The sequence below is a fragment of the Lutra lutra genome, chromosome 4 (assembly GCF_902655055.1).
Source record: "Lutra lutra chromosome 4, mLutLut1.2, whole genome shotgun sequence".
Taxonomy (NCBI): Eukaryota; Metazoa; Chordata; class Mammalia; order Carnivora; family Mustelidae; genus Lutra; species Lutra lutra.
Window position 1 is genome coordinate 114,006,272 of NC_062281.1, and position 13,970 is coordinate 114,020,241.

The following is a 13,970-nucleotide window of genomic DNA, read 5'->3' on the forward strand; positions in this document are numbered from 1 at the left end:
GTGGTCCTTAATGGTCTAGTGTCCGTCTGTCTGTCAGATTTTAAACTTTGCCATTCCCTGTCCCCTCCTATCTGCTCCCCTGATCCCTAGTCTAGTCAGATGGACATCTTACCTTTTTATGCCTTTGTATATGTCACTCATTATTACCCTCCCCCACCCTTTTTTAACCACTGGAAATGTTCATCTTTCAAGACTCAGCTTGAGCATCCTTGTCCCCTTTCAGGTGAAATGTGCTTTATATGTGCTTCTGTGCACTTACCTATGTATTCCTCTATCATAGTGTGTACCTTGCTTTATTCTTCTAAGTTTTTGATTACATGTCCTTCTCCCATTTGATTGGAAACTGTTCATCTATGTATCCCTAGCACCTAATATGTAAGCTAGCACATAGTAGGCATTCAATAAATATTAATGAATGAGTAGTTAAATGAAACATCAAAGATTTCTATTTCTAACTGATCTCAATCACAATTAAAAATCACAGCTGGTATCCAAATCTAAAAATTGACCGGAAGAGACCATGGGTTTGTTTGGCTTTTTTATGTAACAAAAATTTCAGAACTAGATATTCAGAAAAGAATACATTGAACCTGCCAAATTTTACATCATGGGTTACCGATATTTAAGAAATGTCAGTTGGCACTAAGTTTCAAACGTTTTATGTAGTTTTGTTGCTGTTATGGTTGTTGTAATGGTGTTGTATATTAAAATTATGTTAAGTATCAAGGAAGGTGCAAGTATGAAAATAATAGGATTTTAAAGTTTAAAATACGTGAAATCCATATTATTTATTAGCATTTGCCATATGTCAGTCACTGTGCTAAGCAATTACCATATTATTGAGATATGTTACCTCAATTAATCTCCCCATAAGGCAGGTTTTATAGATAAAGAAATTGAGACTTAAAATAACTGTGATTATGCAAGGTTACTTGGCTAATGCATAAAGGAGTAATGATATGAACATAGTTATCTTTGATGTTAAAACCATTACTTTCTCTTACACCAGGCCTAACATACTTTTAGATTCTTGTATACAATGGTATTCATTCATGGTGTATAGTGATTGTCGAGTATGGAAAATTACATTGCATATTGGCATTTACAGTCACACTCTGTGCATTTGGAATGGCATTTGGATAAATAGTACAGTGTAACTGATTTAATCTTGGTGAATGTGATTCTTTAACCACTTTTGAGTCACTTAGAGAATGTAATGAAAGTATAGACCCTCTGCACACATACACAGTAAAATGATATTGAAGGGGTTCAGAATGGGCCTCCCCAAAAATGTCATTTTGGGATGTGGATTACTTTGAGCTGAAGTCAGTCAAAGCCCAAAAAACTCAGGAAGAGCTTTTATTTCCTATTAACTACCTAAAAAATTAGAGGGCCTAGTCCAAAAAGAGAACTATCACCAGAAGTAACTACAAAGAACATTCGCTAGCTCTTGGGAGAAACTTGGCAAGACTTGGAGATCAAAATCTTCTCTGAGTCCCATTGTCTCTGTAGAATAGGACATAGCAAACATTTGTTTACTAAACATTTGCTCTTCCCATCATCCTATAAAATTGTCTTTCTTTCCATTGCAGTTTCAGTCCCCTGTACCCTTCACAGTTAGCTCAGGATGGCATATAAGCCTCAATTGCTTGACTTCCTGTGGATTTCATATTCTTCTGGGAGGGGTTTCCTATATGATTGTGATTAAGTTTGTTTTTCTCCTGTTAATCCATCTTATGTTAATTTAGTGAATTAGGTCAGCTAGAACTAGAAAGGCAAAGGAAAAATTCTTCCTCCCCTATAATACATACACAAAATGTACTTTTTTGATTGTCTTCGTTTTCTTGAGAAACTCAGGCAATGTTCAGAACTCCATTTCTAGGTTATCTCCCTATTTTGTGGATGAACAAACTGAGGTTTAAGGTTAACCACATGTTTCTGAAATGATTGACTATTTCTATCCACCAAGAATGTCTTTTGGAGAGTAATTACTTTATGGAATTTCCTGAATTCCTAGAAAAGTATTCTAATTTTGAGACTCTTACTCAACAACATGTTGGAAATATAAAATACAGTAAAAGCATATTTAAGGATGGAAATAATTTATACTTTTCTTACATCATACATATTTCTTGAAAAAGATGTATTGAGATGTGTATTTTCTTGTGAAATTTACAGAATTACAGTAGTGATTCAGAATAAGATAAATGAATTTGCACAGAAACATATTGCTTGTGTTTAAAAGGAAAATGCATAATTAAAGTGAAATGACTCTGAAGTGTGAGTATCATTGCAAGATAAAAGTATTATATAGTAATAGAATCAGTATGTGTGATTGTGAATTGCATTTTCTACTTGTAAAATTAAGTTGTTTCAGCAAGATAGAGCTATACTATCCTTACTTATCCACATAACAGTTCTATAAAGAAATATATTTTTGTAAGGCTTTTCATTTTAGAGGTGAAAAAGCTGTGGTTTAACATCTTGGGCATGAATTTAGACCTAATAGCTGGTAAGTTACAGGATTAGGGGTCTATTCAAGGTCTTCTACTTTGGACCCACGCAGCTCTCCATTGTTTCACAGACCTGCCTGGGGAGAATCACAGAGACCCAAAAACCTAGTTCCAGCAGCTGAGTCACCAAGCACATTTAGTGTGTGGTCTTTATTTTAAAGCCTGCCATTTGCTTCCTCAGGCTTGCATTGTTCCACTTTGCAGAGCTATGAAGGCCAGAGCATACTTGGGTGACTCAAAATGATTCTTAGCTTTCATTTCAGTTTTAATCCATGACTCTGGCTCTTACATTATGTTTCACTTCATTTTATTCTGGTAATATAGCAACTATTTGTTTGGCTTTAAAGGAAACAGTTTAACTACATCATCTAAATGCATGTTATGTTAAAAATTATTAAAGTTTTCGATAGAGAATACCTTGGCCTCACAATATAGTTGTAAATTCACTAGAACAATTACAAATAAAGAGGCTACTGGTGCCTGTACTTAAGAATTTATTTGAATAAAAAAAATGTAGAAGTGCAATTTTATAAAGACCTTTGAGAAAGTAACTAACAGAATACAATGAATGTGCCATACCTTTACTGGTGATTAACACATTAGTAATACTTTTGAGATTACATTTTTAAAGGGGTCTTCTCCCTTCTACAGAATGTGTGTTTATGGTGGCAGCTTTAATGCTATTTCCTGCTGTGCAGTTCAATAGAGTATGTTTTTAGGTGGTTGGTTGAGGGTTTTTTTCGTTATGTATGTCGATGGAGATAAGTGTTTTAATTACTTTTTTAATGTCTGTGCTTTTGTATTTTTCTCCTCTCTTCCCTTTTATTTCCTGCTGTTGAGATTACTGCCTCATCTCCACAGCAGGTGGCTGTTGCAAATTTGTTTTCTTTGTAAGCCTGGTAGATTTATTTTGTAATATAACTGTTCTTTTTTAGTATTTTATTATTAATGATTTCTTTACTTTGGAATATAGTATACTTACAAAGTCCTAAATAGTAATTTCCTAACACATCTAAGAATTCCAATCATTAAGGAAAAAACCTTTGCCCGAGGCATATTGTTTGAGGTTTTTTTTTTTTTTTTTTTTTTGCTTACCCTTACTTCATGATGTGAAGATTAAAATTTAAGGAAATTGTTTTATAGCAAGAGCCAAATGAGAGTGAGAAACGGAGAAAAGAGAAGGGAAGGAAATAAAGAGAAAGAGGTCCAAGAGAAAAAGCACACTTTAATAAATAATACCAGAAATTAAAGTGATAGGTAGAATTTTGTGACAGAGATAGGAAATTGCATTAATATATCTTTTCTAGAAGAGAGTTTTTAGGGAGATCTTGTTTGTGTTAAAATTAAATTTTAATTACTAAAATAATTTCTACTAATTATAAGACAACTGGGATATCACAGAAGTATAAAGAAAAAAACTTAATCTTTTTTTTTTTTTTGGTCCAATATTTTGTTGGTTTGGTTGTTTCATAGGTCCCTTTATATAAAAAGAACAGTAGAATCCTGAGTATAGGGAATCATATTTGTCAGGAAAGTAAAATACATTCAAGGATATTTTGTCCGTTTTTTAATTCTTCGGCATTATTTTATCAATTAAAATAGTCTCTCTTCTCTATTTTGTTCCAAATATATAAAGAGAACAAAAAATATGAGGCCAAAATGCACAGTGAACCATAATCACATTTTGTTATATGAAATTGCTGAATATTTTATGACAGGTTAAAAAGTTCTCTAGAAAAATTTTAACTACTTAAAATTGGTTTATTTCATATGTTTCGCACTTGTGAATACATTGCTTTCTTAATATATTTATGTTGTTTTTCACCCATAAATACTACTCTGAGTTGGAGCCTCGTATTCAGTTCTAATACAAAGTTATATATATTGATCTCATTGGTGTGATAGAACTTGTACATGTCTTTTACGTGAAATCATAAAAACCAACTGAAGTATGTCTATAATAACATAGTAGGAAGTATCATCTTTGGTTCTTTCATTCTCTTCTCCAATGCTTTTTGAAATTTACTGTTTTGAACATAAATACAAAAAAGACCATAATCCAGCGTCAGATTTTCGAAATTTTATGAGTACTCAGTACTTCTCTTGATTCTGGATTTCATTGTCTGTTACGTGTGTCCATATAGAAAAATACCTTATATAATGGGAAAAAATATGATTTGAGATGGTGACTTCATTCATAGCATTTTTTTTAAAGTCTTCATCTTGTTAAGCGCTAACCGATTGTGTGATACACATGATTAAGGCCTGTGGTCACATTGAGAAAGAAACTAGACAGCAGTTACACGAAACAGATGTTTAATGGGGATTTGAAAAATCAATGAAATGAACACTATTGTGATGCATGGTGATCTGATTTCATATGTGTTATATTGAATCACTCCATTTTTTCTGAATTCAGTCTGAACTAAATGTATTTACAGTGGGGCATTGGGGAAAAGATGGGGAGTTTTATTGAGAAAGGAAGCACAATAGGCCATCATTGATCTGTTCTCTTTCTAGTCAATATATAGATCCTAGAGTGATAACCCATATGCCACTGTTGTCTCAGGGAAATATATAAATCCTTCGAATCACGTAAGTGATCTTTAAGTGCAGATGAAAACCTTTATAATCCATTGTGGAATTCTGGAATACTTGGGTCCTTGAAAGGAGTGTTTGACTTCCATGGTATAATCCTAGCACTTTGGGCTTGATATAAGACTAGTTTACCTTTTCTAATAAGTATAGAAACATCCAGATACAAATGTATATCCATAAATACATGTATTTATCATTTTATTCCTACATTCACATGTCTTACATGTAGCCATTTAAGTGTCTTTTTATGATTAATTGCAATAGCTTCTATTTTTGGAAGTATTTACTGTGAATCTTTTTACCCCGTGAGTCTTTATTTTCCATGGTTTTTATACTTTGCCTAAGACAGTAAGAATGACTAAAATTTCAATGGTGTTTTAGATTTACCAGAGTGCTTTTATGTACATTTTTTCTACCTAATTTTGAGAACAACTCTATACATCAGTCATTTTCATTCTAAAATCAAGGAATTTGAGAGCCATCATATTAAGTAATTATATCCAAATATAGCTAGAAAGGGGAAATAATGAAACTAGAACCCAATTCTTCAGACTCCTAGGTCAGTGCTCTTGCTCCCATTTGAATGCCAAATTAAACATGAGAGGTTCTTAATCTTGCTAATTTCCTGGTCCTAAAGCACATGTGGTTTGAGTCCATTGTGGTCTAAACAATGAATGAGGTCAGAATACCCTGGTTTGGCTACTGTCTTTTATTCTAGCCAAGGTTGCTAAGTTTTATGGACTCTGATACCAATCTGCCCAACACTGACCACTTAAATGCGTAGTAATATTAATTGTGCATATCATGGATTAGGTGAACCTTTAATTTATGTCTATACAAGTGTATTGTTTTATTATATCAAAACAAAAGCTTTTTTTTAGGGAGAAAATGCAAATAAAAGGAATCATTTCACATCTCTGCAAAGAGCTTCACATTTGTATTCATTTTATTCTCCTAACAATACTATGATGAGGCTGCTGCTGCCCAGAAAGAGTAATTTACTGGCCCAAGGTCATAGTAGCTAGTAAGTGCTAAAACTGGAATTTTAATGCAGTAAGTCTGACTTCAGAGGTTTTGCTCTTATTCACATACTCTCTTTACCAGTAATGATAGAAATAAGTCAATTGGCATTAAGATTTTTTTTAAAGGTTTAATAAACAGAAATAAAGAAAAGCAGTGTTTACACAGGGACATTTCTCTTACGAAGACATGGATGGATCGCTGTGGTGGATAGCTTGGTGTCCCTCAGTAAGAGTTTTTTTTAATGAATCCATATGTAATCTGCACATTTTAGTGTCCTTCCTCATGCTGCACCATTCCCCAGAGGAGGCTTAGGAAATGAGGACTGCGAGCACACAACATGTTTCCTTCTGTGAGAAGAAAATGAAATCTCAGATACAAAAGTACTTGGAAAAGTGAAAAACTTGGGACATTCGCCATCAGACACATTTTGCTATTTTCATCCACTAGTGAATAGTGACATAATCAGTGGAATTTTGTCTAGTAACATCTTCTTACCAACAGAGCACTAGTATGGAATAATAAGAATTGACAAACCTGTAGAGAATTTGGTATGCTCTCTACCCATTTCTGTAACCCTGTTTCTGTAAGCCACATTCCTTTGCCAGGAACTTGGGGCAGTCTCTCGGTGTTCTGTCTTCTATGTCTGTGGGATTCGTGAGGCATCTGGTCACTGTCTTTCCCATGACAGCTTAGCTGTCATTCAAGTGGATGCCATCAAGGATGAGAGGCATCACATGAATGCTTGCTCCCTTCAATTAACACCAAATAGGCGAGCCTGTGTTACACAGGCGGATATTATAAAATCTGGGGAATTCTTAAACATGTCCTGCCTACCTGTGAGAACCCAGCCTTAAAAGCTTAGTTCTCTTCTATTACTTACTAGATGATAACATGAAACAGAGTATTTAATATCCTATTAATGTTAACTGAAGTTGTGCAGAACTTAATATGAGCACAAAAATTTATTATATACACTGCTGTTATGTATTCTGTAGTTGTTCCAGAGAGAGGTGCTTTGGAAACACAGCAGAGATACATATTTCAAAGACTATCAAATATTGAAAAATAACTAGCAGATACCCAAGAGGAATACAGTTAAGAAGGAAAACAATTCAAAAAGGAATTGTACAAGAGAAAATAATCACAAAACAAAGATACAGCCTAGAGAAGCAGCCTGTCTTTTCTCTATCACTGGATTGGAACCTGGCCACAGACACATTCTGTGTTGTGCGCGTATCTTTGGCCTCACAGTGAAGCATTTAATGCATATCTGTTAAGTGATTTAGATATCACTTGTTAAGTAACATCACATTATAACAGGGCTCAATGATAACATTGTATATAAAAAAGGCAGCATTTTGAAGTTAATGCATAGACTCTATAACCAGAATGTCCAGATTAGAAATTGGTACTGCTGCTTACTTGTTCTCTGACCGTTGGCAAAGTTACTTAAGCTGTATGTGTCTCAGTTTCTTCATATCTCAAATGCAGAAAATAATGTTTTTTGTTTCATAGGATTGTTTTGAGAATTAAATGAGTTAATATGTGAAAACCATCTATATGCCAGGCATCTAGAACAGTGACTGTAATCTAAATAATCAATATATGGTAAATTATACTTTCTGTGATATAAGCAGAATTTTATTTATTTATTTTAGTAGAAGCTGAAATTTTTCATTTTGCAGTAGTTCTTAAGATGGTGTTCCTTTTAATAAATATATGCTGAAACACCAAAAACTTCAGTAACTATTCTAGAGGAACAAAGAAACTCTCTGGCCTTCTTGAAAGACAGAGAACACTGTACCTCTGCTAAGCTGAGCTGTTTTGTTTGTCAAATCTTTGTCAATTCTTCTTTATTCATAAACCTCCTTCTTCCCACTGAAAGGTGAATTAAAAAGTCATTTCAGTGTCATTTTGAAATCATTCTGATAGAGACACATACCTTATTTATTAATATGCCACCTACTCTCACGGAAATCTTCCTTTGATAGATGGGTATTTGCAAGTTTCATTATCTCTCATATTTCACTTAAGATTGCTTCATTTTTCTTTTTTTGTAGCACTTTGTTTAAATTTGCTAAGGTTTAAACTCTGTTCTTTCCTTGCCATAAGATGTGAAATTTGGGAGAATTGATAAACTACAGAATAAATAAATCTATCTTAATAATAATGTTTAATGAGCATTCATTATGTTTTAAATCTCAATGCTTAATATAGATAGTTGGATGGATGGATAGTTGGATAAATACGTAAATTCCTTTAAATCTCACATTAGTGAGAGGTGTGTAGTTGTTGTTCTTAGCAGAATCATTAGGAGATCTATAGATACAGATGTATCATATTATAGAATTTATTTCAAGGAGTTGGCTTATGTAATTGTGGAAATTGGCAAATTTGAAATCTGTGGGCTGGGCCAGCAGGCAATATTTCTTCTTCCTCCAGGAAACTTCAGTTTTATTCTTAAGGCCTTTCCACTGGTTGGATGAGGCCTACCCACATGATCAAGGTAGTCTCCTTTACTTAAAGTCAATTAATTATAGATATTAGCCATATTTATAAAATGCCTTCATAGCAATATGTAGATTAGTGCTTGATCAGATCATCTGATAGTCTAGCTAAGTACATGTAATTACTGGCACTCCCAAAAGATCACAGAGATGGTAAATGAGAGAGGAAGACCTCACACCAGAGTCTGGCTAATGATAAAGGTCCTGCTCTTAATCACCCCACAGCATCATGGTTAGCAGACTCTGGGGCACTTTTGCCAGCTGGGCCAGACTACCACACATTCTGTTAGGAGGGCTTCAGATGCATAGCCCTAGGTCATAAGGGATGACCTGCCACCCAGGTCAGGGAGAAGACTTCCCCGGACCTTGGGACCTTAAAAGGATGTGTGCCCTGGGGTGTGGCTAAAGAGGTTGCAGGAATGAATAACACATGGATCCTGTCCTGTTTCTGGCTCATTGTTTCTCTCATTAGGCCATTATCCATAAGTCAGAACATCTAACTGGTGCCCTTCTGAACATTTACAGAAAGAATCTGATCCAGTAAATGTTAAATTCATTAGAGTGATAAATGCAGAATGGGGTAAAAGTGCAGGAAATTCAGTTGTCCTTGTCAGTCTCTTGATCCAAGTGAAAAAATGAATTTAAATTTTACCAAAGCTTTTTTCTTGTGAAATAATCCTTGCAGGATAGGAAAAGTCTTCTCCATGGATCCGGTGGTATATTCAGTAAGAATGCCTTGCATTTCTTCAGGAACATTATTTTAGCAATGGGTCTATAGAAAATAATCATGATGTAAATTTCTCTCTGTCTTAACCATGGCAAGTATTGAAAAAAGCTCTGACTAAGAGTTAGTAAAGGGAGGATATTATACCCTATTGACAGTAAATGCAGAACTTTTATCTGCCACTACATTTTCTGTGCTTTGTTTTTGATCTTCTTTAAAGATTTTTGTTTACCATATCTCCTTGAAATTGCACAGCACTCCATGTTGTTTTTCTTGTGTGTGTGTATGTGTGTGTGTGTTTACAGCAAAATGAAGTGCTATAGAACATATGCTATCTCTATAATATAGTAATATATGTAAGAGGGGAGACAGGGGCCTTATTTAAATTTCAGTATGGTATATGTGTGTGTGTGTGTGTGTGTGTGTGTGTGTGTGTGTGTGTGTGTGTGTTTTGGTTAGACTAATCAGATGTGCCTAAAACTATAGTCATCTTTTAAAGCTTTCAAGAAAAATTGTTTTGTTATTAGAGTCTTCAAGTACATACTCCACTATTTTTATATAACTGTAACCATTCCCTATCCTAGTCTTTCTAAAAGAATTATATAAATAACCACACATTTATGTAATAGTTTCCATGTTATAAATATATCCAAGGAGTAATCCTTTGTGTCAGAAAATGAGGAAAAAGTCTTATTTCATTTATAAAGAAGCCAAAGCACGGTATGTTAACTAACTGGAATTTAAGAAAAGCTTTTAAAAAAAAAAAAAAAAAGCCACCAAAGCAAAGTAAATCAAATGACTTGCCTACCATCCTAGATAAATAAAATAATTTTAATGACAAGTGACCTTAAACTAATAATCTATGAGCAAAGGGCAAATCCTTGTGAGGAAGCAATTCTGGACAGGGAAGAAAAATGTTTGAATTAATTTGAAGGAACAAAGCAGTCTGTTGCTGGTTATACACTCACTCAATCCACAAACCCCTTCAGCTTTCAGATGAGATAGGGTACCTACCTTATCACACATAAGAAAGTCATTCTTGGGCCACCCTTATTACTCTAGGTGTCCACCAACATACTCATTGCTTTTCATTTAACAATAAAATGAAATCCTACCTCTCTAGAATAACCCAGAGCTTGGGGAAGTAAATAAAGTTAAACTATAAATTTTCTCCTGTGTTTATGGATCTGAGATGAGGTAATTCTATACTTTTCTATGGTAGGGTGATTGCTGTCAGATTTGCTTTGTTTATACTTTCAAAAAAAATAGTCTGCTATTCATTTTCTTTTCAAAAATTTGGCAGTTAGCTCCTAATTATATGGTTGATGAATGCTTGTTGTAGAAAATTTGGAAAATAAAGAAATAATGAAAAAATACATTATCCACAGTCCCACCACCAGAAATGATCACCATTCAAATTTTATGAAACTTGAGTCATACTATATGGTTTTGTATCCTGCTAGTTCATTTCAGACTATATTTTGACTACAGTCCAATTCCGATATTTTTCAAAAATTCATTTTAGTGGCTGCCTTGTGTTCTATTGCCTTTTTCTTTTTCAAAGTAAGCTCACTTACTCATTTTATTGGCATTCTGGTTTTCCTTCATTCTCTCTCTATCTCTCTCTTTGCATTGACTATTTATGCACATTAAGTCTTTATCTGCATGTTTTAGTGTTCCCTTAGTATAGATTCAAAACTATTTTCTAGAAATTGAGCACAATGTGTATTTGCATCAAATGAGTATGACAAGTCCCATTTTCACCCTTGCCATATAGTCTAATTTTCTGAAAATTTTTTACTTTACTTCTTAATAGGCAGGAAATAATATTTCATTGTTTAAAATTATGGTTCCTAAATTACTAATGTATTTAAAATTTTGGTGCTTAGAAGCTGTTTATATTTTTCATTATCCCTATTTTGTTATCCATTCTTTTATTGTTAAAATAATGCTCCAATTAATCAAGTAGCTGATTTTTTGTGGTAAAATACATCTTTTTCTTCCAACTTTTTTTTTTCTTTGAATGATCTGTCATATTCAGGACTAGATACATATATATCCATATTTTGTTTAGTTTTGTGATTATTTTTTATATTTAGTACTCTAATACACTAGAAATTTATTTTTATTTATGACATGAGGAAATAATATAACCTGATTTTCCCTTAAACACTAAATGTACATGTATTGTGTATATCCATGCTTCTGTATATACCCATATGTGTACTTGAATGTATGATTTATGGTGTGTGCTTAGATATAGTAAAGGTATACACTGAGGTCTGTCACAATGTATTATATACATTTTTATGTTGGTTTGCTTACAGATTTTTTTTTCCTCTCAGAACCACATTATTTTCATGATCTCAGCTTTCTACTTTTAAAAAATATACAGTAGGAAAAACCCCTTCTTCTGCTAACGAGATTTTATAAATTTTTATTACTTAGGTTTGCCAGACCCCAATAAAAACCATATCTTCAAAGACCTGACCCAGAACCACGGATTTTACACATCCAAAGACTTTTTGCCACTTGTAGCCAAAAGCAGTAAAGCAGGTAAAATATTGTTTTGTATTCCTACTGTTGCCTATGTTGTTTATTTATTATAAATTTATGTTAAATCTAGGCTCAGGGGGACACTGTTCAAATCTCATCATTTTTGCTACAGCAATATAAAGTTAAAAACAAGTATGATGTAATCATTTTCCAGGATCATCCATTTGTTTTAATCTTCCAATCAAATATCATCATAAGGATTTTTTTTCCATTCTGTCATATAGAGGTCTATACTGCATGATGTAAAGTTGCTTCAATGAAGAGTCTTAAACAAATATTGGAAGATTTTTTTTTTTAAGATTTTATTTATTTGACAGAGAGGGAGAGTACAAGCAGGGGAGCAGCAGGCAGAGGGAGAGGGAGAAGCAGACTCCCCACGGAGCAGGGAGCCTGAAGACATGGTGTTCCATCAAGGACCCTGGGATCATGACCTGAACCCAAGGCAGATGCTCAACCAACTGAGCCATGCAGGTGCCCCAACTGGGAGATGTTCTTAAAAGAAATGGCAGGAACTTCAGTTTAGGAACTATTTTATATTATATTATATATATATATATATATATATATATATATATATACATACACACACACACACACACACACACACATATATATACATATAATGTAAATATATATGTATATATACATATATAAAGTGTAAATATAAATACACAAATATACATATATATGTATATATTAATTTTAAAGTAGGACACATTTCCACATATCTTTAAGCATTTGTGTCTAAGCAGGCAGAAAGAGTTTCTTGCTGAACAGCAGATCTATGAAGCTAAAGGAAAATACTGATAGACACCCTAGTATGTGGTCTCTATGTAATATCACTGCATGCAGCCTGAGGAACAACCAGAAGCTTAAACCAGTCCTGTGCTTTGGTTGGATGAGAGTCAGTCTTAGTAATGAAGAAACTATAATATATTCTCTACAACCAGATCATCTAAATCCTTTAGACATATATTTTTAAAGTCTTAAAGTTCAGCTATTCTAACACCTAATTGCATGTGAAAAGATAAAAGCTTACATTTTTATCCTACAATTTATAAAGATAAGAAACTTTATTAGGTCATTCTGCAGAAGTTTACAGCTAAGCACGTGTAGACCATGTCCACCTTCCTCCTCCCAGGAGAAGGGGATGCTTCTGTACCTGCAGCCCTTTCTAAAGAAGGTCATAGTACATATATTTTTGAGAATTACAGAAGGCCAATTACGTAATCCCAAATGTACTCTTCCAAGCAGGATGATTACACTTATTGAGATTATAGGCCTATGCTGCTCGTGGTGCCATTTCATTTATAGTAATTTATCTTCTCAATAGTTTTACTGAATCAGATAACACAGCAATACCTAACACATACAGAAACCTGCATCTTTTTTATGAGAATCTTCATATGGATATCAAGTCTTCATATATATGTCCTTGAGAAATGGACACGTAGAAAGTCCTATTTCTTTTATAGCTCTATTTTACAAACAAAACCGGGGAAAAACTGTTAAGGAAAGAAAGTTCATTTTAACTATTTCAAGAAAATAGTTATTAAAAATTCTTCAGTTACATAGAAAGCACTTATTCAGTGTGTAAATTTTCAAAATTTCCTAAATAGCAGGGCTATATATTAGAAATCCTAGAAACTAATATCTAAGTAAAATATTTTCATGAAATGCTGTCAATTATGTTAACCCAGATGATAAAGATCATTTTTTCCTTCTAACAAACAGAAATTTAATGACACTAAGTTAAAAATACATAACATGACTTTGACAAAGCGTGTTTTAATTGATTGATTCCAGTTTGTTAGTACCTAAGCTCTTCAAAATGTGTTGTAGCGATCCTTCTAGAAGAAAAAAGAAGTTAAAGGTACTGACTATGAAATTACATATATGAGCATATTTTTAAAATGGGAATAAAACTGTCTTTCAATGAAGCAGAATAATTTGATAGTGACACTCCATCCTTGGCAACCGCAAGATGCAATTTTACACTGCTTTGAGTACAAGTATCTTTTGAGCTGTCATGCAGAAATGGTTTCTCTA

At 33.5% G+C, this 13,970-nt stretch overlaps 1 protein-coding gene across 1 annotated transcript in view; it reads left to right on the forward strand.

The window, feature by feature from the left end:
- DPYD (dihydropyrimidine dehydrogenase) overlaps positions 1-13,970 on the forward strand; it is an 853,664-nt gene that overhangs the window by 348,745 nt on the left and 490,949 nt on the right. The window contains exon 9 of the mRNA XM_047727240.1: positions 11,814-11,921. Within this exon, the coding sequence (XP_047583196.1) occupies positions 11,814-11,921 (108 nt within the window). The remainder of the gene's footprint in view (positions 1-11,813; positions 11,922-13,970) is intronic.